Genomic DNA, 26,253 nt, shown 5'->3' with positions numbered 1-26,253 from the left:
TCGCGGAGACCACGGACCTGTTTGTAATCGCTCTCCTGTGTTCGCCGAATTTGAACCCACCGGCGGACTCGACGTTAAGACGACGATGCAGTGTTTAAAAGTGTAAACGTTATCTGGAAAGTGAACAGGGTCGCTGTGAATAATAGTTACTTGCTTCTCTGTTCCAACTCCACTAACGGTACCAGAGTAAATGCATTTCAAAATACAAATGTTACAGCTCAGTTCACAACATGAAGTAAGACGACTTTTAGCATTAACAGTAGCCAGCTAGCTAACTAGCTAGCTCGCTAGCACAACTATCGCCGCGTCCCGAACCACACACTTCTGTACTTCACATACTACACTAATGAGTGCACTTCTAAAGGTATATACGCAATTTTTACACGCTATTTAGGTGGCTAGTATGCAATTTGGGACGCGGCGTATCTTACCGAGATGAATTATCTTCACCCAGTGAGCCCGACGAGTTTCCTCTTCAGATGCTCCATCATGGAGGATGTGCTCCCATGTCAGCTAAGGTCGGCTTTACAAATAGCACAACTGACAACCTTTTTTTTTTTGAGTTTAGCTCCAACACTTTGAAGGATTTTGTTCTTGAGGCTGCCATCGCGCTGTTGTTAACTCTCCAGTAAGCGGAAATGTCAAAACGTTCCTAGAGAGTTCGAGAAAGACGCGTAATGACGTCACCAACTAATCGACTATTAAATTAGTTGCCAACTAATTTGGTCGTTGATTTTAGTCGACTAAGTCGAATAATCTTCTAATAAGTTACAATACAATAATACTGAACTATAGGCTGCGATACAGATCAATACTGTGTGATATTGATGCTGTTATACAAAAATCTCTTTTTTTTTTTTACATAATTTTAAAACAATAGTTAACCTTTGCATCATGTCTAATTTTCATGATGAATGGACCAACAACAATAGACCTAAATTACTTGGAAAAGAATGGTACGTTAACTTTTTGTGTGTGTGTTTGGCTGTATGTGTAAGGCTATGGATACTGGACCAGTTGGAGGAGGAGCTCCAGGCCCTGCAGCACAGTCAGCTGTGGTTAAGGGAGACAGGAGAGCAGCTGTCCCAGAGAGACCATGAGCTGGCTGAGGAGGCCCAGCAGGATGTAACCCTGGTCCAGTCCACTTGGGAGAAGATAGAGAAACTCATCTCTGAGGAGTTAGTTTATCATCTAACTATTGCACACAATTTTCAGGCTGAAATCATGATAAGTGGGCTTATTCTTATTTCCTGAGTTTGCTCTGTGTGTGCAGGCAGGAGCAATGTGCACTCTTGTTGGAGACCTGTAGGCATTACTTTAATCTAAAGTCCAAAATCACTTCTGCTATCGAGAGAGCGTGTGCTGTCACTACTGCCCAGTTTGGCCAAAACAACCCAGAGGACATCCAGAGGGCTCTCTCTCGGGTCAGACTCCTTTCTCACTCTGCTTCACTCAGTTTTGCTGTTTTATGAAGATACAAAACCAAATTCATTGCAGGCAATGTTGTCATTTTGCTTTTAAAAGTGATGCTATGAAGTTGCACTTTACTGCTGACAGAATGCATTATGCTCTTACCAAATGACTCATCTGCTTTCTTCTTGTTTTGCCTTATAGTTTTGGATATTTCACTATAATAGAATTTATCCAGTAATGGTGCACGTCTTCTCACAACTCCTTGCTACTCCGTAACCATGACAATAAGTGTCGTGTAACCATGGAAACTATATGTCAGTGGTGCAGGCTTTAATGTTTATCAGATGTTTAACAATCAACCTATGCTGTAATGAAAGGTGACAAAAATAGATTTTGAAAAGTAAGGCGGGGGCGATTTCTTCATTGTCCCCAATGGAACCCACACTTATGAATACCTGGCATGATCTATCATTAGTATCTACTTTTCTTTAGCTGGAGGCGGTGAGGCCGGAGTTGGCAGGCACACAGGAGGAGCTGAATCTGTTCATCGGCAAAGGCAAGCGCCTCATTAGTGAGCTGAGGAAGCTTTCGGAAGACACGGGAGAAAGTGTCCACGCAGAGATGGACGCCATCGTGGACCAGTGGCTGGACGTGAGATCTGTTAGACTTAATATTTTTGTAGTACTTGTGTTCTGTCTATAGCAAAGATGCAACAGCAAAATCAGTCCATGATCATATACACCTGAAGCTGCACACACCATTATAACTTTACTCATGTGTTTGTCTTCTGGTTCCAGACATCTGAGAAGATGGATGCTGACATTGATCGTCTTACGGTTTCTCTTGTGTTATGGAATGAGATTAACTCCATTGCCAACGACATTGAGTGTTGGAGCATCACTTCTGTTAGTGAGCTCAGTGAGGGAGCTGTTAACCTCTTATCCAGCCCAAATGTGGAGGAGCGCCTCACTCAGTTCAAGGTCAGCATGAAGACTGAACAAACAAGTCCTCACAAACCTGCTGAGAATGAGAAATAACTAAATTGCTCCAAAAGATGCTGAAAGGATTATCTGTTTTCTGTGTTTGAACAGCTGGAGCTGGACAGTAAGGAGGAGGTACTGGAGGTCCTGCAGGGAAAAGTGACTGAACTACAAGAGGTGACAAAGACCCAGCAAACACGCACAGAGCTCCAGGTAAAACAGCTCTTGCTGTCAGCATAGCACCGTTTTCAGCTGGCTCATATGATCGTTTAAAAACCTACATACAAAATTGGACAATTTTCAATATTATAGGCATGAAAAGTACTTGATCTAAATATACTGCAGGTTATTGCTTAGGAACGATTTACAACCATGTTATGTTTTAGTCAATTGCTTTCGATACAATATGTTTTAATTTATTGCTTTCTTCTTATGTGTAATCACAGTTACGGTCCATTAGATGGCCACAATGCATAATCACTAATACTGCATTCTCTGGTCATTTTTGTGACATTTTATCATTATTGGTAATTAAAACATAACATAGCTTTACATCTATCAATACGGTTTTCTCTTGTCAGTCTGTCCTGTAAAAGGTATGTATACATTACCACCATGTATTTACAATTCTAAAGGCAATGGAAGCTGATCTGAGGAAGAAGATCTTACATGCTGAAGAGATTTATGAGCAGACCAAGTCCATTCTGAGGGACTTCAGCTCCAAGAGGCAGCAGCTCCAGGACATAATTTCCCAGATAGCTGAACAGTTGGATGCCGCTGAGGATGCTCTGTCAGAGCTATCTCAATCATCTGATCCAGAAAATGTAGCCAAGATAAAGGTCAGCTTTCTCCATTCGTTTTGAATGAACATTTAAAAAAATCCTTTGTTTTGGAAGGTCAGGTTTTTAATTGTTTTGTATTAAGTTTCCAGAGTCTATCCACTCATCTCCTGCCAAGATTGTACTTGCACTTTGTGACACTGTGTATCTTATTCATTGTATTCATCTTCCACTCTCATTATTAACAACATAAAATATTTGGATGTAATCAGTGTTCAATGTGTTTCTCCCTAAGAACAAGCCATTCGTGTTTTGTTATTTCAGGATCTCCAGAGAACTCTGAAGCAGATGGACAGTGGTTTGGACATGGCAGGCGAGTCTCTAAGAGCTCTCTGTAGAGCTTATCCATCTCAGCAGCTTACCCAACTTGGAGAGGGCATTACTAACCTGGTAAAGCGGAGTGAGGCCACAGCTCAGCGTTCTAACCGGATCTTTGGGGGACTACAGGAAAGCCTTCTCCAGCATTTTAATGGTGAGAGAGAGAGAGCAAAGAATACAAGCAAATAGGGTGCAGTGTGAGGACAAAGCTAGGAGAAGTTGAGTTGAGAGCAGAATGTTTTTGTAGGTGTATACATACATATTGTTATTTATAATTATGCGCTATGGCCTACCAGAACATGTTAACCACACACCTGTGCCACAGACACGTTCTCTCCCACAGACAGTATGACCAGTCTCCTTGGGAATTGATTAAGGTTCGTTACTAGGACGACCGAGAGCTATTCCTTTCAGACACGCCCACACAGCCCATCTGGTCACAAAAACATAACTGTAGATTCATCCATTGTTAACTACAGATCCCTCTGCCTGTCTGTTTCTGCCTCTTTTTTATACCCCTTCTGTGCTCACTTACAGAACATGCACAAGGTTTCCACCATTGGCTCTCAGAGCTGAGGACAGGAACAGAGAACAGTTCTGAGCAGGCAAGCGAAGTTCCTGACATTTCGACTCAGCTGCAGACACTTAAGGTATCAATTAAGCTAAAAATGCTGTACACCTCAGACTCATTTATTGAGTGTGGATGTTGCTCCTCCTGTACTAACCTTTCCTGTGAAAGCTTGTTTAAAAAAAGAGAGGCAAAACTGGACTTTTGGAATTTACCAATTGGGAGCAACCCTAATTCAGTGTTCACCCCTTAAACTATAGGATGTTTTCAGTTATTAATCTTAAAGCTTATTATTCAGAAACTACTATGAAATACTCATTAACTTTAAAACTAATATGTAACATACCACCACTGTTGCACAAAACCTTCCATTTTTTCCATTTTTTCCATTTTTATCATTTTTACATGGTACAATTTGAAAACTGTGTTAAAATGTATTGCGTTAAAGTTCCATGATGAATGGACTAACAGAAATGGTCCAAAATTATCTGGAAAAAAACTGTACATTAACTTTTATTACAAGTGTTTAGTAAAGCAGTCAAATCATACTCGTCCTCAGAATTTAATGAATTACTATGAAACATCCGTAATCTTTTAGGTTGCATTAGAGCAGATGGGAGAGGGTGAAAAGCGCTTGGCTGAACTGAGTGCAGAAGGAGAGAGACTTCTATCACACCTATCCAAAGCCCGGGCTGGAGGAGTACAGGAAAGCTTAGCCTCATGTCAGGTGGCCTTGGATGGGTTTGTGGCGGCATGCAGACAGAGACTGCGCGCTCTGGAGGAGACAGCTGCCCTACAGGATGGGTAAGAAAATGCAGTTAATAGACTGATAGCTGAAGACATCGTTACAGTATCAACAATGCAAGGCTTAAAAAAGAGTACAGTACTATGACAGATAGTATCGAGTGTCTAAGAATTGCAGTTCAAAAGTTGCAGAAATAAATGCTCCTGGCACCCTTCTGGAAGAGAATGGCAGTTGCGTGAGAATGGCGTTATACGTTTGTGTGTTTTTGCTTGATACATACCTACTCAGATAAATACTGGACAACTGAACAGTGATACTGGATGAAGTGTTTGGTGCTGGAGTTGCAGCTGTGTGCTTTGGGTATTACTGTAAAGTTCTCACAGTTTCACCAAGCAGTCCTGAACTTGTTTAGGTTTGAGGTCCGTGTGGAGGAGTTGAGAGCCTGGCTGCAGCAGATGGCGGCGAGCCTGCAGGCAGAACCTGCTCTTTGGGGAGAGAGCCAGCAAGTAGCCTCTGACTGCTCTACACAGCTGGAGAGAATAGAGGAGCTCCACAAAGAGCTGCTGATGAGAAGGTGTGTGCTTAGGTTCTTTGTTAACCCTTAGAAATTTAAGGCGGGTTTGATATGTTCAAGTCTGCATTTTGGACTGTTTTTCCTAAAACAAGTCAATAGCTCTTATCTACCCTGTGAACTGAGAGAACAAAAATGCACATTTGTAAAGAAGCTCTCCTCTGTCCCAGGCCATCTCTAGAGCGCCTGTGCCAAGCCTCTCTGACCATGTCTGATAGTCGAGCAGCAGGCACTGAGGCCAGTCTCTCCATGGAGCTGCTCTCCTCCCACCAGGCTCTGGTGCAGGAAACCTGGGCACAACTACGTGGCCTGCAAGAGTACCAGGCTTTCATGGAGGCACTGAGGGCCATAGGAGACTGGCTGGAGGAGGTGGAGGAGAGGCTGGAGAAATTCGAAAGCACGGAAGGGAACAAAAAGGAAGTGCAGGAGAGGCTGGAACGAGTGCAGGTATGTGCAGAAATAGGATGCTCTTATCTTATATTTGATAAGAAGACATGGACACCCAGCAAAGTTTATAGTTTTATATATAATGCCTTCTTTTGACATTTTCTAGTTTGCTTTTCAGTGTTATTTTTCATAGAAGTAAGAAAAATACCTGCATAAAATGCTTGGGTTATGTCTTTCTTCCCAGGATACTCGTGCCACATATATCGTCATATATTTACATGCATGCCATTGTTTTCATATCTGGAAACAGGCTTATTTATATGTAAAACATTTTTTTTAAAAAGCAAAGTATTCCCAAACTTTTTATGGTTAGTGTATATTTTTGCTAGAGATGGCTTAATACCACTTTTCTCTTTCTGATACGATTCTTTTCTGACAAAATGTCACTTTAAAAACTATTAAGTTTTAAAATAAGCTATTTTGAACTGAAGCACCTTGCTTAAGATAAACATCTAAAAGTAGGGTATGCTCAAATTAGTTAATGCTCAAATTACTCAAACACTCTACTAGCCTACAGGAAGAACTACACAGCTAACAAGATCACATCACACAATGTGAATGTGTGCTGTTTCAGGCTAGATTTGTTACAGGGCATTTTCTGCTCATGTCAGCCCGACTGTGATACTCATAGATATAGCTGTGCCATCTCTTATTCTTGCCATTAGAGCAAAGTGCATTGTTGTGCATGCTCCAAAGTTTCAAGATGTTAACAATGTGTAAATCTTAGTTGGGCTGCCAAAATTGGCTACGATTGTTGGCTGTTAACACAACATGCCAAAAATTGCCATGTTTTGAAGGCCTGTTTTGGTGAAAGATTAGCTGTTATGTCTCATCTGGTATGAGGTAGTTGTTGCTTTTGCTTTATGAAGCACTAGAGGGAGATATTTTAAATAAAGCTCACAGAGACTAAGATCTCAGAATCCTTAGGAGCATTATTTGATAAATAACTATTTCTTTGCTGAGGTGCTTTGTAAAAAATTATCATTGAACAGTGACTAACACATCATACACAAGTACTGAATGTCCATGTGCTACATCTTTTATTGCAGTCTTGTGCCTGTTCTCAGCCATTGTGAGTTTACTATGAATGTCTAACAGCCTGGATGATGAATTTCAGTACATAGCAAATTGTAGCTCTTAAATGATTGACTTCTCCATTGTCTCTGATATAATTATTAATTAGGGACACATGGTAAAATCTGAGTCATATCAGTATTGGCACATGATTTTAAACAATATCAGCTTGACAGATGTACACATTTGACTGGTAGTTCAAACAGATATTCGGTGACACATTTATTGAGCTCCAGAAGAAGAGAAAGTTTTGAAGAGAACGTTGTTCTACTGTGCCAATATGTCTGCATTTTGTCATTTTACTGCATTGGTAACTGTAGAAATTAATGTTTATTTCTCTGTTAATACAGGTAGATGTAGTCCACATTTAACCCTTGTGTGGTGTTCGGGTCTCCCTGTTTACCAAAATAAAAAAATTATGTGATGTATTATTATTTTAACCCCAGATTCCTTGGCCTTTGCTCACTCTCTGTGAAGAACATACAAAATAACAAATTTTTAATGACTTCACACAGTACACCCCCTACACATTTATATTACACATGTGGTGTTGGGGTGAACCCGCGGGGAAGAAAAGTGTGGAAGTATTCTGTCCCTTCACTCTGTTCTCCTCTTACATGACCTGCTTTTAGTGTGTGTGTGTTGGTGTGTGTGTATGTGTTTATATGCACTATATTGCCAAAAGTATTCACTCACCCATCCAAATCATTGTATTCAGGTGTTCCAATCACTTCTATGGCCACAGGTGTATAAAACCAAACACCTAGGCATGCAGACTGCTTCTACAAACATTTGTGAAAGAATGGGTCGCTCTCAGGAGCTCTGTGAATTCCAGCGTGGTACCGTGCAGTCGTGAAATTTCCTTGCTACTAAATATTCCACAGTCAACTGTCAGTGGTATTATAACAAAGTGGAAGCGATTGGGAACGACAGCAACTCAGCCACGAAGTGGTAGGCCATGTAAAATGACAGAGCGGGGTCAGCGGATACTGAGGCGCATAGTGCACAGAGGTCGCAAACTTTCTGCAGAGTCAATCGCTACAGACCTCCAAACTTCATGTGGCCTTCAGATTAGCTCAAGAACAGCACATAGAGAGCTTCATGGAATGGGTTTCCATGGCCGAGCAGCTGCATCCAAGCCTTACATCACCAAGCGCAATGCAAAGAGTTGAATGCAGTGGTGTAAAGCACGCCGCCACTGGACTCTAGAGACGTGGAGACGTGTTCTCTGGAGTGACGAATCACGCTTCTGCATCTGGCAATCTGATGGGCGAGTCTGGGTTTGGCGGTTGCCAGGAGAACGGTACTTGTCTGACTGCATTGTGCCGAGTGTAAAGTTTGGTGGAGGGGGGATTATGGTGTGGGGTTGTTTTTCAGGAGTTGGGCTCGGCCCCTTAGTTCCAGTGAAAGGAACTCTTAATGCTTCAGCAGACCAAGAGATTTTGGACAATTTCATGCTCCCAACTATGTGGGAACCGTTTGGGGATGGCCCCGTCCTCTTCCAACATGACTGCTCACCAGTGCACAAAGCAAGGTCCATAAAGACATGGATGGCCTGCACAGAGTCCTGACCTCAACCCGATAGAACAGGGATGAATTAGAGCAGAGACTGCGAGCCAGGCCTTCTCGTCCAACATCTGTGTCTGACTTCACCGATGCGCTTCTGGAAGAATGGTAAAAAATTCCCATAAACACACTCCTAAACCTTGTGGAAAGCCTTCCCAGAAGAGTTGAAGCTGTTATAGCTGCAAAGGGTGGGCCAACATCATATTAAACCCTACGGATTAAGAATGGGATGTCACTCAAGTTCATATGCGTGTGAAGGCAAACGAGCGAATACTTTTGGCAATATAGTGTATGTGTTTGAGTGTGTGTGAGGGTGGATAACATGGACAGGCTGCTGACTGGCTACAGCTGCTAAAGGAGAACGCTACGCTGGCCACTTGTGATATTTTAAACGTCTGGTATTTTTACATAAATTGTTATGGCTGTGTTGACTTAAAAAACAGTAATGCGTTGGGTCCAGCAGACCATTGAGTAACAAAAACATGAACACCACACAAGGGTTAAACATTTTATCACTGTTTTGGTATCCGCATCTTCAGCTATGTACATGAAAAACATTGGTTTTCAGCATCATCCTACAATTCTGTATCGCTGCATCCCTGTTATTAATATTATAACTTAGCTTAAGTCTATGTTTTCTACCACCCATCTGCCAGAGTGTTCCTTGGACATGCTGTCAGTTCTTGGTTGCAGGGAAAGCAGTATTTTTAGAATAGTAGGTCAGTGTTGGCAATTCAGTATTTACACAGTAGCATTGTCCAGAGTGTGTATGTATGTGTGTTGGCCTCCTCCTGTACAGGATATCCTGTTGATGAAGGGTGAGGGTGAGGTGAAACTCAACATGGCTGCTGGGAAGGGGGAACTGGTCATCAAGAACAGCGGGGAGAACGGACAGGATGTGATCCATTCTAAGCTGCAGGAAGCAGAGGACGCATGGGCGGCGCTGCTTTTGAGGGCCATGAGTTGCCACAGGTAGAGTAAGATTTTGTTCCTTGTCTGACGTTCTGACGATCTTCTGACCAGCCTTGATTGTCTTTTGAAATGTCTTGCTCTAATAGACCAAATAGACTTGCTGTAGGATATATGTGTCCTCAGAGCTTTCAAGGGTATTCTTTCACTTTAAGCCATGTGCTGTCTGTAAATGTAGAATGTTCTCTGGTTGTTACTGTATGTGGTAGGTTTTTGATAGACAGTTCACTCAGACTAATCTCAGATCCTGCTTGCTTGAAAGGGGAACTGATGTCACCTTTCAGCCCTAATGTGTGGTTAAAAGTAGCCTTCCTAATTAACGACAGCCTAAATGTTAAGAAGAGCCATTTTGTCCTTCCAACAAAATTCAGACCACCCTGGGAGCAACATTTTATATTCATTTTAACATCTTGACTGCTAATATGTGTCAGTACATGCCAATGTACTAGTCTAGGCTAAAAAATGTAATATTAACAAAAACGCAGACTTACTTTGCTCTGCTTTAAGCTTTAGCTCAGCTATAGCCACTTCTGTGTTGCTATGTGACCAGCAGTCTGTGCGCCAACCTTCAGAGTTAAAGGTTGGTGAATTAGCAGATATAACTCCAGCATTTAAGACCATTAATTGTTAAAGCTATGTTAGAACGACCAGCAGAGCTTTATTTTACTGCAAAGGAGGATTATTTTATTTTTACCTGAAAATCAAATTCTGCTATTGAGCCGCAACAGGACAGTAAAAGAGCCACGTGCGGCTCCGAAGCCACATGTTACCGACCCCTATTCTAGGTGTAAGTCTGTTCTTACATGTTTTTTTCCTAAAATGCAGTATACACTGCTATTTTTGAAATCCATTCTTTCTTCCCCTTTTTGTCTTCTTCCTGTCTTCTCATATTTATAGGACTGGAAAACTGAATTTCCTTCTCTTTTTTGATTTGAATTTACTGTTTCTCTGATGTCACAAGAACCAACAAATTTATATATAGCCTATTCAACCTTCAGCAGTTTGGCTCCACCCATTCACACTAAAATTATAAACAGTGTTTCAGCTTTTTGAATAAAGTGTAATATAGGACAGCCAGTCAAAACAGAGATCATTTATTTTATATTAATCTTAAAGGCACAGTAACAAAAACAGGGAGAAAGAGAGGTTGGAAAATTGTTATCTAAAAATGTATTAAAAAAATGTATTACCATTTTTGGTACATTAAACCACACCAATGTTGTAAGTGAACCTCAGGGGAGAAAATAAAGTACAAGAGAAATGTAGGAATATGGGCCCTTAAAACTGTGCATCAGACTTCATGTAAAGGTTCCACTGTCTTAAAAACTGCATCTTTGTTTATTTTTTTTTTTGTTTACAAATCATACTTGGTATAAATAGGCCTTAAAGATGGAGATCTTCAAGAATTGGCATCTGCAATGTCTAAATTTATAGTATTATAATAACTTGTGTTGCAGCAGTACCCATTCCAACTACTGAAAGCACTGTGAGTTAAAAGTCATTGTTTTCATTGATTTGAGGGTAGATTTATTTGATGGCATGTTATGAGTAAAACAACTATATTCTGCAGTGTAGCCACCTTGTTTTAGTGCGTGGTTCAGAGTGCGCTGCAGATGCTGATGTCTTCTATTGAGACATCCAGCGACACCTGGGCTTTCACTTATTTAAACTGATCATTGCTATGTTAACCAACTGGCACAAAGTGCATCATGACAGGGCTGTTTGTCTAATTATCTAATGAGAAAATCACTTACCTCTCCATTTTCAGGCAGCTTTTCAGCAGGATCATGTGATTTGGCGACTACACGCCTACTGAGTGGTCTGTGCCAGCTGGCTGCCAGGAGTATTGACTCAGTGATTAATTAATAATAACATGATGACAGTTTGAATTCATTTTGCATAATTGGAAATGATGGTTAAATTTGTTTTGTGATATGTCTAAGCAAATACATGGGATTTCTTTGTTATTGCATCTGCATTTTTGATTGGGACGCTTACAGCAATAAGAGACTCGTTCATATAGTTCAGTAGTAACTAATGATTCAGAGACAGATAAATGTGTATACCTCTCTTCAGCCGTTTGGAGTGGACCGTGAGCCAGTGGGATCTGTTTGTGGAGTCCCGGGCACAGCTGCGGAGCTGGTTGGAGCAGGTGGAGGCTGAGGTGAAAGGCCCTCTGGAGCCTCAGCTGGGTTTGAGGGAGAAAAGACAACAGCTGGAACGGCTGTGCTTGCTCTTGACCGACGTGGAGGACCATCAGGGAGCACTGTGCTATCTGGAAGAAAGTGCGGCTGAGCTGTACAAACGCACTGGAGACCCCACCTTCAGGGAGGACAAGACTGCCCTCCTTAGGGCGCAGTTTGATGATGTCCGAGCCGCCACAGAGGTGACGTGTTGTGAACTATGATGTCAAGTCTCAGTGTGTGCATTTCCGGTTGATACTTGTGACATTAAAGAAAAATATATATATATATATTTATACATAACAGTATGCCATAGAGTATCATCGGGGTTATTTAACGACTCTGTGTACTTTGAGGCAAGCCTGTGATGGCTGTATAGAGTTCACAGTGCTAATTGGCGGGGTATAAGCTTCCATTGTTTTTTAAATATATTACTCTTGGAGTTCCATCTAAGATGCAAAGTCTTATTTGCAAATTAAACTCTTTCTTTAATTAGTGATTAGTGGTGCAATTAACAGAATTATGTTTTTATTAAAATGATGTCACTTTTTCTTTTGCAGGAGAGAGTCAGACTTTCAGAAGGTGTTGTTTTTGAGCATGAGAAGTATGTGGAGACAGTGCGAGAACTCACTGACTGGCTGCTGTCCAAAGGGGAGGAGCTTCAGAGATGTTCTGACCCATCTGGTGACTCGGCCTCTGTTCAGCAGAAGCTCACAGATGTTCGGGTGAGAAATAGTAAATTAAAGTCAGTTAGGTGGACTTTAAATGACATGTTATGCACTACTTTAAAACCACTGCTCTGATGATCTAAGACTGTATTACAGAAACTTCCTATCTTTAGCCTCAGATTAAGATCTGACAAGGTCAAGATAACATTTTTCACAAATTTATATTACAGACGCAAAACTTATATTACAGTCATCACTCAGTTTCCAGTCTGAAGAGCACGGCTGAAATGTAATCAAGTAATTACATACACATGTAAACACATAAACAAATAACTTTAAAATGTAAGTTAGCTAGACAGCTACTGCTACTGATGTAAAAATGTCAAAACACAATAAACTATGATAAACTGGAAGTTAAGAATACTGTAACATTGCCTGTGCTGTTAATGGAGTTTCTGTTCTGCAGGTTCCGTTTCCGTGTCCATCCCAAGGCTTTAGCTGTTGTGTGCACCATGATAACATTAGTCCTCTTAATGAACAGCCACACATTCAACTCTCCTCATTATTCACCGTCATCAGTCTTTCTGTTTGACATGTTTTCGTGAACATTAACACACCAACGAGAGGGAATGGTAGAGAATGCATATGCATATCTAGGATTTTGGAACCACACACAAAAATCTTACAAGTGAAGCCACCATTTTGCAATATAGATAAATGGAACATCATTATGCTAGTTACAGTGAACTTGTTACAGTTGCCTTAAAACGATACAAATGGAAGGTTAAAACAGAAGGTAGAATGTTGCTAGGGTTGTCCTGAAGTTAGGACAGTGTTTAGGAGATTTGTCTAGTTAGGATGTTTCTCTAATACTCTTTACTTATTTGAAGGGAGGAGTTAATATAACATAGGATGTTTCTGTAATGCAGCCAAGAATCTACAAACCTGCAAATCAGAATCAAAACTGGTGTTTAATGGCAAGTAAGATATTACGAGGAATATGTCTTGATGATAGCACACAAACATAGTAACAAGTTAAAATTAAATAAAATAAAGTAGGGGATAAAAACAAAATTAAAATCTTAAATAGTGAAATAAAATGACAATTTAATCGCAATTTAACTGCATTACATCGCCTAAACCTTGCAGATTAGGGTGCTATAGGGAAATTGATAATGTAATTACATTTAAATGCATAAGTCACATTTAGTTGTACCCAAAGCAAAAACACTGAATTAGCTAATGCATGTTTCCGCGACATAATAATCAGCAAAAAAGAGGCTGAGAAGTTTCCTCAGCGCTCCTGTGGAACGCTATTATAGACAGATAAATTCTTCAGTTTCCTTTTTTCATTCACGTTTTCCTCATTCATGGTGAACAGTGTGACGTAAGAGGCTGTCTTTTTCTGGAAGGGTGATGACAGTGTATGGGGAAAATGTGAAAAGATATTGATCTGCTCGGCGGGATTTCATTTGGCCTTGTGTGCGTGTGTGAGACTGTGCTTGCTGGAGAGAAAAAGAACACATTTACTACCAAGGACATTATTATTGCATGATATATTTATATCTCATAGTGAATTCTGTTTGCTGTGAAGCTGCTGCGTTTCAGAGTTTATTTGCTTTTGCACTTCATGCATGCAGAATCTCAACAAATCTGTTGGGAGAGAGAAAGAGAGCAAGAGAGAGAGGGATATAGAATGAGAGGGAGGGACAAAGAGAGAAAGTGATAAAGGAGGGATGAATCTTTCTCCCACGATAACTTATTCAGGGAAAGACAGGCATTAAAAAGCTGAACTTGGGAAAAAATAACTTCGATATTAGAAACACGTTCAAGCAGTTTTGCGCTTCAGTTCACTTCACCTGCAGGATGTTTACTGAACATGAGGTCTGATGCAATACGTCCAGTTTTAGCCACAAAAAAGCCATACTAAAGGTTTTCTGAGCATTTGTGAAAAACAGTGTTATGTTGTTTATTGTTCAGGCTCAAAAATGATTTTATTTTTATTACAATTTATCATAAATGTTTAAAAAAAAACAAAGCTTTGATTTGTGTATAAAAGTATACTTTTATGGGAGCTGTAATGATGTGCCAAAATAATTTTAGATATAAAGATCTTCAGATCCTTTTAGAATTACTGCTCAAGTTTAAAGGAGAAAACTAGTCAGATTTGTTTCAGCCAATTTTTTTTCAGTGTTACAGAAGGTATAATCATGTTGCGTAAAAGGTAGGTATTTTTAATTTCTGCAATTACTTAGGAATACACAATTATTGGTTAAATGTCACAAGAAAATCAGTGGAATTTAATCATGATTTCTTGGTTTCTTGGACACAGTTTTTTAAATAAACAGTATGTATATTTTCTTACATATTTATTATATTAGCTTGCAATGTGTGCATCATAAGTATGCAGTGGTAGAGTGGGCCCACGGTTCGGTATGTATCACAGATTTTGGGCCATGGTAATGATATGGTTTCGGTATCTTTATGTTTAAAAAAACACAAAACCCATTAAACAGTGAAAACTTCATTTTGACTATAGACAAATAAAACTTTTCATTCAGAAAAGTGGCAGCATGACTGACTAGGTCTGCTTTCTATCTCTACTGAATAAAATCAGGGGAGAAAAACATTAAAATTAAAAGTGCTTCGTAGCTTTGACAACCTGAAGGTGCTTTGTCTTCTCACTGTAAATAATTTAAGAGAGCTCAATAGGGTGTCTGTGTCAAATCGTTTTCAGCCACTCTCCATGATGTTTCATAGACTTTTAGGAAATACTTTGCTGCTGAAATGTGTGGAGGGGACATTGTAAAGGCCACCACACACCAGACGCACAGCGTCATGTAGATGAGAGCTGCTACAGAATGCCGGCAGGGAGAACTGACAAAAGCCAGGAGTTCATTTTTATGCCATGCTCGTTTAAATTGAATTAATTAAAGTGTGAAAGTGTTTTATACCTCTTCACAAACTCGCCATTTTCAAGCTGAAAGATACGAGTTGAAAATGGCTAGGCTAGAAACTTCGGCTGAGGTAACATATCGTTAGCATTTGTTTGTTTACCTGAAAGACTGGCTGCTGGAGTCGCGCTGCACATTGTCAACGCCAGCATGTGGACCTTCATTAAAAACCAAAGTTTCTCATTTTTGGCTGCTGTGTGACACGATGCGGCGCATCTGGTCTGCAGCGGCTTAAACTTCTCTCTGGTAAGGTCGAAATGGAAGGCGACTGCCTCGATGGCTTGTGCTGTCTAATAAGTCTTAGAAGGGACATTGTGGGATATGTAAGGCAGCAACATCATCTGTGCTGCCTTCAAAAAAACAGCTGAATGGAGGAGCTTTAGCAGGCAGCATTTTACACAAACGTTAGATTTAGACATGACTCTATGCCTTCCAGCCCCGAAATACTGTATGAGTAGACAGCGTTTAAACCGGTTCAGGCACAGCGTAAATTCCGCTAGTGCTCGCCAGTGTCGCATTGAAGCTGAGAGAATATTTGTTTTTAGTTCTCTGTCTCTTCTGCAGCTCGTAGTTGCATACAGAGCGCTAATTGGCTTCAGGGAAATTCTAATCTTCAGAGATGTTCTGTGGATTTGAAAGTATAATGTGCATGTAGTGTGCAACGCATTAAGCAAGTTTAGAAAATGATAGGAAAATGACAGGCATTTCATAATACTGTGATTCACATGTGCGTATTGAACCGTAGGGGCCGTACTGAATGGTTTGATAACATCCTGTGTATTTTTGCCTCCCTAGTGCATAATAGTGGTTAAAAGATTCAATTTAAACTGTTATTTCAAACTTACACCTGTAAAGAAATTATTTTCTAAATAAAATCAAGTATATTTTAAATTACATTACAAATAAAACGTAATCAAAATTATTGCTTAAACATAGTGTAAAAAAGACACCATTACTCTCAAATCAACTGCTTGACTGTAATTCAAAATTTGGTAACACTTTAGTTGGAGTGGTCCTTTGTACATGATTAATAACCTCAATAACAGAGTATCAGTAACACATCAACAACGTATCAGTGAAGTAGCAGTAATGAAGCATCTGAATACAGTGAAGTAAATATCTTGTAGATGTTCTGTTGATACATTACTTACATTAAGTGGATGTATTGTTAATGTGTTACTGCCATTACGCAGAACCTAACCTTACCCAACCTTACCCACAACCTAACCCTAACCCTGGTCCTAATCCTAATCCTAACCTTAAACTCAATCCAAAACCTAATCCTAACCCTCATTTGTTTATGACATGTTACTGAGAGTCTGTTAAGTGTTTGTTTCATCTAAAAGGACCACTTAAAAGAATGTTTTACCCAAAATTTTCCTAGGTGCGAGTCACAACACACACGCTCACGTCACAGGATCTCCGCATTCGTTGAAGGGACGAAACTTAACTCACACCTGTAGGATTTCAAGAATGCACTGGTTGTTAAGTTGCAGATTCTGCAGAGTCAGCTCTGTTTATGATTCAAAATGTTTTAGGACTCTAGATTGCAATTTTAGTATGTCTAACCATGCTGTCCTCTTATTAACTGTATTCCACTACAAGATATTAGACAGTGCCGGAGAGAACGGCTGGAAAGAAAAGATTGAAAAACAGAACAGAGTGGTTATCTTTTCTGCTGGAGAGAGGTGGTGTTCATATCAGAGATCGACTGTTTGAATAAGTAGGAGAGAGTTATGAAGGAGGAGAGATGTTTGTATCTTGCACTAGGAGAGGAGAGCCTGCTGAAGAGGGAGAGAAGCAGTGAAAATGTAAACCTTCAGGACACAGAGAGAAAGAGAGACAGTAAGAGGAAGTGGTGAAGAGGTAGAGGTGATGTGCTGCATGTACGTTAGTGAGAGATGGAGGCAGAATGGCGAAAGTGCCACCAGCCAGAAATAGCACCAGAGACAGCAGCAGCAGTCGGATACAGCCAGCCGCTGACGCCGCAGTAACCGTAGCAACTTTACCTCCCTCCCTCTCTCTCATTCACCCACTGTCCCTCGCTTTCTCTCTCCCGCCCTCTCTCCCTTTCACATACTCTCTCCCCATCGCTAACTCTCCCTCCCTGTCTCTCTCTCTCTCTCATGCTGTCTCCCTCCCTCTCTCTGTCCTCTCTCTCTCCCTCCCTCTTTCTCTTTCTCCCACTCTCACTCTCTCACTGTACCTCTCTCTCTTTCCCTGCCTCTCTCTGTTTCTCTCTCCCTCTCTCCCTCCTTCCCTCCCTCACTCTCTATTACTGTCCTCCCCCTACCTTTCACATACGGTCTCCCCAACTCTCTCCCTGTCTCTCTCTCTCCCTCTCTCTTTCTCTCGCTCTTTCTCTCTCACCCACTTCCCCCTCCCTTTCTTTCTCGTCCTCTCTATTACTGCCTTTCTCTCTCCCTCCTTCCCTCTCTCACTCTCTCTTGCTCCCTCTTTCCCCCCTTCCTTTCAGGTACTGTCTCCCCATCTCTAACTCTCTTTCTCTGTCTTTCTCTCCTGCTCTCTCTCTCTCACTTCCCCCTCCCTTTCCCTTCCTTCCATCTCTCTTACTGTCTCTCTCTCTCCTTCCCTCACTCACTCCCTGTTACGCCCCCCCTTTTCACGTGCTGTCTCCCCATCTCTAACTCTCCTCCTGTCTCTCTGTTTTTCTCTCTCTCCTTCTCTCTTACTCTCTCTCTCCCTCCGTCCCTCCCTCACTTACTCTATCTTATGGTCTCTCCCTTCTCTCGCTCTCTCTCTCTCTCTGCCTCCATCACTTTCCACCATCTCTCTATCTCCCTCCCTCCTTCACTTCCCCTCCCTTTCTCTGTCTCCCTCTCTCTCTAACTCTCACTCACTCTCTCTATCTCTTTCTCTCTCTCTCTCTCCTCCCTCTCTCTCTGTAGGATCTCTTGGCTCAGTGTGTTTGTGAGGGTCGTGAGCGTTTGAGGCGTGTACGTTTGAGCTGTGACAGAGCCGGCCGGCTGACCGCCGCTGCGGGCTGTGAGCTGATGGACGCTGAGGTACAGGCTCTGTCCCGTGCGCTGCAGCAATGGGAGGGACGGGCGCTCAGCACCCGCGACGCCCTGGAGACAGCCGTTGCTGCGGCGACTGGCGCCGAGCGGGAGCGCTCACGCCTCACTGAGCAGCTGGAGGGAGAGATGGAGCGGCTGGAGGAGCGACTGAAGGAGTGGAGTGAGGGACTAAGCCGCTCAGAGAGGAGGAACAGCGGAACAGCCGCAGTGGAGGGATGGACTCTCGCTAAGGTAACCGAGACTGTGTGTGTGAGAGAGAGAGTGAGAGCGTACATGTGTAAGGGGGAATGAGAGCGAGGGTGAGGAAGAGATGCAGGGAGAGAGAGTGTGTGAGAGCGAGAAGGACAGAAGCGGGGAGAGAGAGAGAGTGAGAGAGTCAAGAGAGGAAAGAAGAGAAGGAGGGAGAGTGGAGGAGGAAAAAAGGGGGAGCGTGATGATGACACTCTGTTTTGGAAAGCTTTCACTGAGCCACATATTGTTTACACAGATCACATGTACTCCAGTTCACTCTTCACATGGTTTTATAGGATAATATTCCACAGTACACACTCAGCCTGACACATGAACACTAATGGCTTTTAATCTACTCACAAAAATGACAAACTATGCCTTTTAAAACAGCTAAAGCTAGTAATTCTTTTACTCTTTTATTTTCCCTCATCTTCCTCCCTGCTAGGGGTGCTTTAAAGGGGCCATATCATGGAAAAACAAACTGTCCTTGATTGAAAAAACATAAATGATTTACTATGTACAGATTTAAAAGCTTACCTGTGCATTCCTCAGTCAATACAGAAAGTAGGTGAAAGCCAACCCATTTTAAATTCATCATGGTTGTGATGTCACAAATGTGAACATATTGCTTTAGCTCTTTGAGGCAGAGGTTTTGGAATGGAAGATCAGGGGAAAACAGTTAAAAAGCTACTAAATTCAGATATATGGCTCCTTCTGAAGGCTGCAATGATCCATTTGCTTCCTTACAAATGGTAATTTCAGATATATGGCTCCTTCTGAAGGCTGCAATGATCCATTTGCTTCCTTACAGTTAGGAAGCACATGGATCATTGCAGCCCTCAGAAGGAGCCATATATCTGAAATTAGTAGCTGACGATTGTTTATCCCATGTCCCTGAGGATTTTAGTGCTTTTTGAGCGAGCCACAATACTGGGCAGCCAATCAGAATAGAGATCATTTAGATATATCAGTCTATCAGGCACAGTAACAAAAACAGCCTGTTTATTTTTGAGTAAAAAGGAATTATGACTGTGGTTGATACACAAACGCACACAGATTTCATAACTGATCGCTTTTCAATGGAAAAGTAAAATAGAAAATGCAGAACATGGGCCCTTTAACATAAGAGTGCTTTTAGACTCCGCCGCATGAGGCTGTCCAGATGATTAAAACAAGCAGTGAAGATGTTGTCTTTAAGGACAGCGGCTGGCATTCCAAGCTTCTGCTTTTTCTTTTTTTTCTTTCATGGGATCATTTTCATGAGTCCCTAGCCTCCTTCTCTCTTTCTCTACCCCCCCTCTTTCCTTCTCTCTCTTTCTCCCAGCCTGTGTTTCCGGTGTCCAGACTTGTTTGTGTTAGGCGCTCGTTTACGCGGCTCAAGCACTTCAACATCTGACAGCTGAATCCCAGAGAGAGGGAGCAAGAGAAGGAGGGAGGGGGAGAAGAATAAGAGAGAGAGAGAGAGGGAGGGAGGGAGGAAGAGAGCGAGCGAGCTGTGCACGTGTGTAAAACGGGGGGAGTATTGCAGCTGATGAAGTACAAGAGAAGGGAGGAGAGCGAGAAGGAAGAGGAGGAGAGAGTGAGGCTGGAGGACGCAGGCAAGCAGGCTTGTCACGGGAAGTGTTCTGCAGAGGGAAGAACGCGAGGAGAGTGTTTCCCTCGCTTTTTTTTTTCGTTCAGGAGTGAGTGTGCAGGAGAGAGGGAGGAGGGAGAGGCGTGAGAGCGGCTGTGCAGAATCTCAGGCATGCTGGTGGAAGAGAGAAGGCGCTCGGCACTCTTTCCTGCCTTGCTTGTTCCTCTCCCTGAAGAACAGAGGCGCTTTTGTGGAAGCTGAGACCCAGCAGGCTGAATGGAGCTGTGTGTGTGTTTTGGTGTGTGCGTCAGTAATGGCATCATGATGCAGAGAATCGAAATTTAATTTTTAATGCTTCAAGCGTGTGCTTGCTGATCTTCATCTCTTTTCTGTGTGGGTGTGTGTGTGTTTATGTGTGGTTGTCAGGGTGTTCTGGAAGGCCTGCAAGCAGCTGAAGTAATGGAGGAGAAGCTGAAGGCTCAGCTCAATGAGCTGTATGGATTTTCAAGTGATCTGGGCCCTCAATCAGAGCGTGTCAGTGCTCTCATCAAACTACACAACAGGTGAGACAGACACACCCACGTGCGTGCATGCGTGTATGCGTGCTTGCGTGTGCACGCACACAAACACACACATGCGCACACATTTGTTTTTATCTTTGTTTTTATGAGGTCAGCATATGTGCTATATAAAATAGTATTTGTTATGTATGGTAAATGTTATAGTATATAGTACAGTACATGTTCTGTACAGCTAAAAACAGCAAGAAATCGAAAAATTATGTTGAAACTGAGAAGTAAATGCTGATATTAAGCAAATAAAAATAAACACCAACTTTTAGACTCAATGGAAGTTTATTTCGTCCATGACTCCCGGTTAGTTACTATATTACTACTAATCTGAAAGTCAGAATGTTACACTTTATACCTGAATTAAGCCATCATGAGCCAAGTCTGCTTCCCAAAATGTGGCAAAAGAAAATCTGAATTTATTTTATATAATTATATATTATATAATTATATATGTTATCATTTATTACCTTCACAAACGTTACCAAAAAAGTAAACAAATTGTACAAAACTTACATTGAAGTACATGCAGAGACCTTCAAATAACATCAAATGCCATCTCAATCCGTGAAGTAGGACAGTTTAAGAGGAGGCTGTTTAAAACGAGTGAAATAAACAATATTTAATATCAAAACTGTTGAAACAATGACACTGAGGAGTGACAATCTTTAGTAACATTTATTGCCTTGATATGATGTTTCTTTAAGTCCCAAGTGTCACAAATGTATTATATATGTAGGTACGTATATAATAACAGTGTGTCCAGATGTATTGTATGGATCGTGTTACCAAAATGGTTCAGTGTCAGAGTTCAAAACACATTTCAGACTTTGAATGCCTTGAATGACCCTATACCTAAATTGTGTTTAATTTATTTAAAATTAATGATTGAACATTCCATTTTGTCGCTACCAAAACAATCAAAACTCTATCAAACGTTCCTATCCCTTGGACAGGGTTGCAGCCTCACTTCCTGCAATGCAGGGGTGTGGCTAAATTAAGGTTCCGCCTATGCACTAAAGTTTTGGTAGTGACGTGAAAGCATGGGACAGCATTTTTTTAACAATGTTTTTTATTTATATATTAAACTCGTAATAAGTCTGAATCATTCAGCTTCACCCTAAAAGAAATAAAAAAAGATTAAAGTTGAAATTTAGGGGTTTAGAGATTGGAACAGCCCAATGAAAGTACCTTATAAATGGTGATTTTGTATATATTTAAAATATCTAAGATATTGTTTTTTTAAATAGTTTTTACTGTGGGACTGCATTTTGAACTAAATACCTAGATATAATATGTAATATAATATGTAACATCACTGTATATATATGTATATATATGTCACTGTCAAAACCAAACCCTTAATCTCCAACATGGAAAGAAAACATAACCTTAACTTTTAATGTAACTTAAAGGGGAATCCCACCAATTTTTCAAAATTTCTGGATAATTCAGTAGTTGATGATAAATAAACTCAGAGTGGTTTGATATAAAATTGTTAATTTCTAGGGAAACCTACTCAATTTCTTTTCTTTCAGTTTTAAAAAATCTAGCTTTTGTAAAAAGCTTTTTACAGAGTCAGAACTATTGTGTTGAATAGTCCTGAAAATGTATTAAAACAAAGCACACTCACAATAACAGATTCATTGACGGGCATTACAGGATCAAACTCAAAAGGGTGCATTAGGAGCAGAGATGAAAGACAGGCGGACGCATGCATTCGCACACCATTACACATATGTGCACTGTGTAAGATCCTCCACATGTTTTGTGTTGCTGGCAGGCCTGTGCCAAGCCTGAGAGGGGAATAATGTGTGCGTGATATGAAGGATTCTTTACACCTTTACGCATGAGTGCTCTGTGGTTCTCAAAAAGGCAATTAAAATGATTTAGGCTGTATCATTATTCTCTCATGTGCCTCATAAAGAAATGTAAACCATTTTAGACTGAAGTGCTTATATGGATTGCAAACATGGAAATGACCTGTAAATTGTTAGTTATCCAGTCAGTGTTTGACATAAACAGTGCTTGATATGTGCTAAATGCTCGATGAGGTCTCAGTATATTTGCATCTGGCTGTCGAGCAACCGGCTCTGCCTTCATTAGCATGTTTTTATTTATTTATTTATTTTTTTACTCACAGCAAGAAGAAAAGCAGAAAACCCATTGCACCTTTACCGCACTGCCCTCTCTGGCCTCATCAGAATTCCTGTGTGTGCGTGTTTGTGTTTTCTGTGTGTTTTGCAGTGTTTTCACTTTTTTTTGATGCCCATGCGCTTCCTGTGAGGGAGCCTGTCATTGAAACAGATGCTCACCTTGCAGTATCAAGCCTCTCTTACTCCCTTTCTCCTTCTCTCCACGCTTTTTCTTTCTCTCTTTTTCTCTTATCTCTTATCTCCATCTCTCATTCTCTCTCTCTTTCTGTCTGACTTTCTCTGTCTTGCTGTCTTGCTCCCCTTTTCTTTCTCTCTTTCTTTCTCTCTCGCTAACCTCATCTCTCTCTCCACATCTCTCCTTCTCTGTTATTTTCATGGTCTCAATCTCTCTCTACGTCTCTTTCTCTCTCTCTTTCTCTCTTCCTGACTCTCTCTCCTCTCTCCCTCTTCTCATTCATTATTTCGCTTCATCTCTGTTTCGTTTTATCTCTTCTTTCTTTATCTCTCTCACTCCACCCCTCTCTCTCTCTCTCTCTCTCTCTGCAGCCTTGGCCTGCGCGCCTCCAGAGAATGTCAAAACAAGGAGAAGCTCCTCGAACAGCGTTTCCGCTCCTCACTGCGTGACTTCCGTCAGTGGCTGGTCAACGCCAAAATCTCCACCGCCAAGTGCTTCGACTCTCCCCACAGCATTCAAGAGGCTTCTGCTGCCCTTCAGAAGATTCAGGTGAGAACCAAGTGGCTGCTCAGACGCTGCCTTTGTGGCTGGAGGCTCTTGGCTGAAGGCCAGACTGGCCGCGGCAGGTTACCTCTGTCTCTGTCAGGCAAGACTGGCCAGGTTTTGACAAAGTGAGCCCTTTCACAGGTCCCACGGGCCACTTTATGAACCCGCCAAATAGCCAAGGACATGCCAGACGGGGCTATTTATGGCCTCAATTAGGCCAGCAGAAGAACTGGGAGCATGTTGGTGAAAGTGCATGGGAATTATGTGTCTGCTCAGTAAAACACACGATGCCTTGCACAAGTCGACGACTGCATAGAGGGAAAAGTAATAAGGAGTCACAGTGTGGAATTAAATATTATAAACTGCACACTTTAAGGTATTTTTAGATGTTTTATTTAGTATAGAAAGCAAATAGTTATTAAATGATAATAATATACTGTAAAGAGGCTTTTTCTTTTTTATTCTTGTTAACTTTAGTATAATTAGTTCCTATTGTTATACAGCTTTCTCAGTTGTTCTAAAGTCATCTGCAGCTCAGTTCATCATTCTGGATGCATCTTCATAGCTTCCTATACATTTTTTTAAATCAGTGAAGTTGTAGCGCACTAAAATATTGCACGTGAATGCAAAAAAAAGAAAAACATGGTAGTGTAGGTAGAAGAGAGCAGCTGAAAGAAGCAGATCGATACACAGGCAGAGGTAGATCAGGAAAGAAAGTGTGAGAGAAATGCAGGCTGCTCATTTTTTATTTACTGTTGTCTACATCTTGAATGTGGAACAATGTTTCTGCCTGACTGAGTACCCTCAGCTACCAATATGGCAGCAGACAGGCATTAGCTCATGCTCAACTGCGTCTATACCATTTGAGTGGAGAAAGGGAGGGAAAAAATGAGTGGAAGGAGAGGCAACATGCGCGCGCTTCACAGATGGTGGGAGATCCCTGCTGGGGGGGCTGTCAGCGTCTGGACGTGACTCATCGGACTTAGTGCCCTTTGATCTGTGATCGTCTACCGATGTCTGCATGAGTGACGTTTTGCCTGTTGTGCGCCACAGGAGTTCATGAATGACAGGGAGCAAGGCCAGGCCAGATTAGACGCTGTCTTGGCCCACGGGGAGCAGCTCAGCACAGTGGTGCCGACCGACAGGGTGGAGGCGGTCAGGGCCAAAGTCAGTGCTGCCAGCGATGACTGGGGGAACCTGATGGACAACCTACAGCAGAGAGAGACCTTATTACAGGTAGGACTGAGCTTGGTTAGCATTTTCTTGTGTGACTGGCAGTGTTGGGTATTAGAGGACTACATATAATCTGGATTGTGTAATCTGATTACAAAATCAAGTATTTATGATAAGTAGCTGGGAAAATATGCGCAATTAGATCACAGGTATTTTTTTACAGGATTACAGATTTGATTAGATGAGATTTATTAGATTGTGCAGAGTAATGGCACAGAGCCAATGAAGTGCTGTTAGCATCTAAGTGCAAAATACAGTATTATTTACATATAAAGTGCAGAAGGATGGTGGAGTGGTAAAAAATATAGATATGCAAGTATAAATATGCTATACAGAGTGAGTGGAGAGAGTGCAAATGTATGTTGTATGTACTGTACGAGCAGCATATGTAAAAAGTATGCAGAGTAAAACATACAGTAAATGTGCAAAAAATGTGCAAATATGAATAGTGCAATAATCAGCAACATCAATAAATTAATCATCAGTTTTCTGACTTTGCCTATAATCTGCTGTTTCGTATGTGTACGTTATGTTGATGGGCAGCTTATTGTTATTTTATTGGCAGAATTTCATTACTGTTATCGGTCTGAGTTGTATGGATATTCTGTACTCTGCCCATATTAGGAACTCTAGGTCTAAGGGGTTTTTCTGTATAGGAAAAATGAATGATATATTTACAAATCGCTGCTATCATCCTCTGTGTTAAACAAAACTGTTCCAAACCTGATACAGTTTCCCATGCTTACATTTTTCTCCTAATGTTACTGCATTGTCTGAATTATGAGGTTGGTAAAGAGTTGAAATTTGAATATTTCTATATGTAAGCTAAAACTGCTTTGCATTGAGATGGCACCACAAGACTGACAACCTCTCCAAAATACCCTGTGCTAACCAACAAGCTTTGTCAAATGTGGTGGTTAAGCTGCTTTGACAGTAGTAGCTTACAGTTTGAGTAGCTGGTGTTGTTATATAATAGTGTTGAAGTTGAAAAGAAAACTTACTTTCATACAAAGTCATTTTAATGCGCAGGAGTTTTAGCTTGCTTTTAGCATGTGTGCTCGTTCGTCGTATTTCAGCTGCTATCAAACTTGTGAAACAGAGGATTCAGTGACTTTCAGGAGGTTAAATGTACACAGGTTTAGAACATTTTGTTTACTGCAGGAGTGCCATAGCAACAGTGTTCAAAAATGCCTTTCATTTTTACCATACGCAAAACCAGCTAGGGCACAAAACAGCTTCAGAGAACTGTAGACGATAATTACAACTAATAATTTAGTGCTCTGTTTTCTTACATCACTGAATACATTTGTAGGCACATACTTGGTAATCAGTACCAGAATACATTTGTGACTGTCTTAATCTTAAGTAATCCACCCAACACTGGTGTCTGGTTGCTTTGGCTTTTTTTGCTGCTGCCATCTCCTGTTCTGCACATCA

General features: G+C 41.2%; 1 protein-coding gene across 1 annotated transcript in view; it reads left to right on the top strand.

Annotated features, from left to right (window-relative positions):
* The window catches only part of syne1a (spectrin repeat containing, nuclear envelope 1a), a 174,693-nt gene that overhangs the window by 57,963 nt on the left and 90,477 nt on the right, over nucleotides 1-26,253 (top strand). The window contains 18 exon segments of the mRNA XM_036582013.1: nucleotides 999-1,178; nucleotides 1,274-1,424; nucleotides 1,906-2,064; nucleotides 2,211-2,393; nucleotides 2,505-2,606; nucleotides 3,029-3,232; nucleotides 3,497-3,704; nucleotides 4,088-4,200; nucleotides 4,717-4,922; nucleotides 5,276-5,437; nucleotides 5,605-5,881; nucleotides 9,321-9,493; nucleotides 11,567-11,876; nucleotides 12,234-12,398; nucleotides 18,205-18,564; nucleotides 20,564-20,700; nucleotides 23,409-23,586; nucleotides 24,637-24,819. Coding sequence (XP_036437906.1) covers nucleotides 999-1,178; nucleotides 1,274-1,424; nucleotides 1,906-2,064; nucleotides 2,211-2,393; nucleotides 2,505-2,606; nucleotides 3,029-3,232; nucleotides 3,497-3,704; nucleotides 4,088-4,200; nucleotides 4,717-4,922; nucleotides 5,276-5,437; nucleotides 5,605-5,881; nucleotides 9,321-9,493; nucleotides 11,567-11,876; nucleotides 12,234-12,398; nucleotides 18,205-18,564; nucleotides 20,564-20,700; nucleotides 23,409-23,586; nucleotides 24,637-24,819 — 3,451 coding nt within the window.

Source organism: Colossoma macropomum, unplaced genomic scaffold (genome assembly GCF_904425465.1).
Source record: "Colossoma macropomum unplaced genomic scaffold, Colossoma_macropomum, whole genome shotgun sequence".
NCBI classification, from domain to species: domain Eukaryota; kingdom Metazoa; phylum Chordata; class Actinopteri; order Characiformes; family Serrasalmidae; genus Colossoma; species Colossoma macropomum.
Note: the sequence above shows the minus strand (reverse complement) of the source record. Positions and strands in the feature narration are given on the sequence as shown.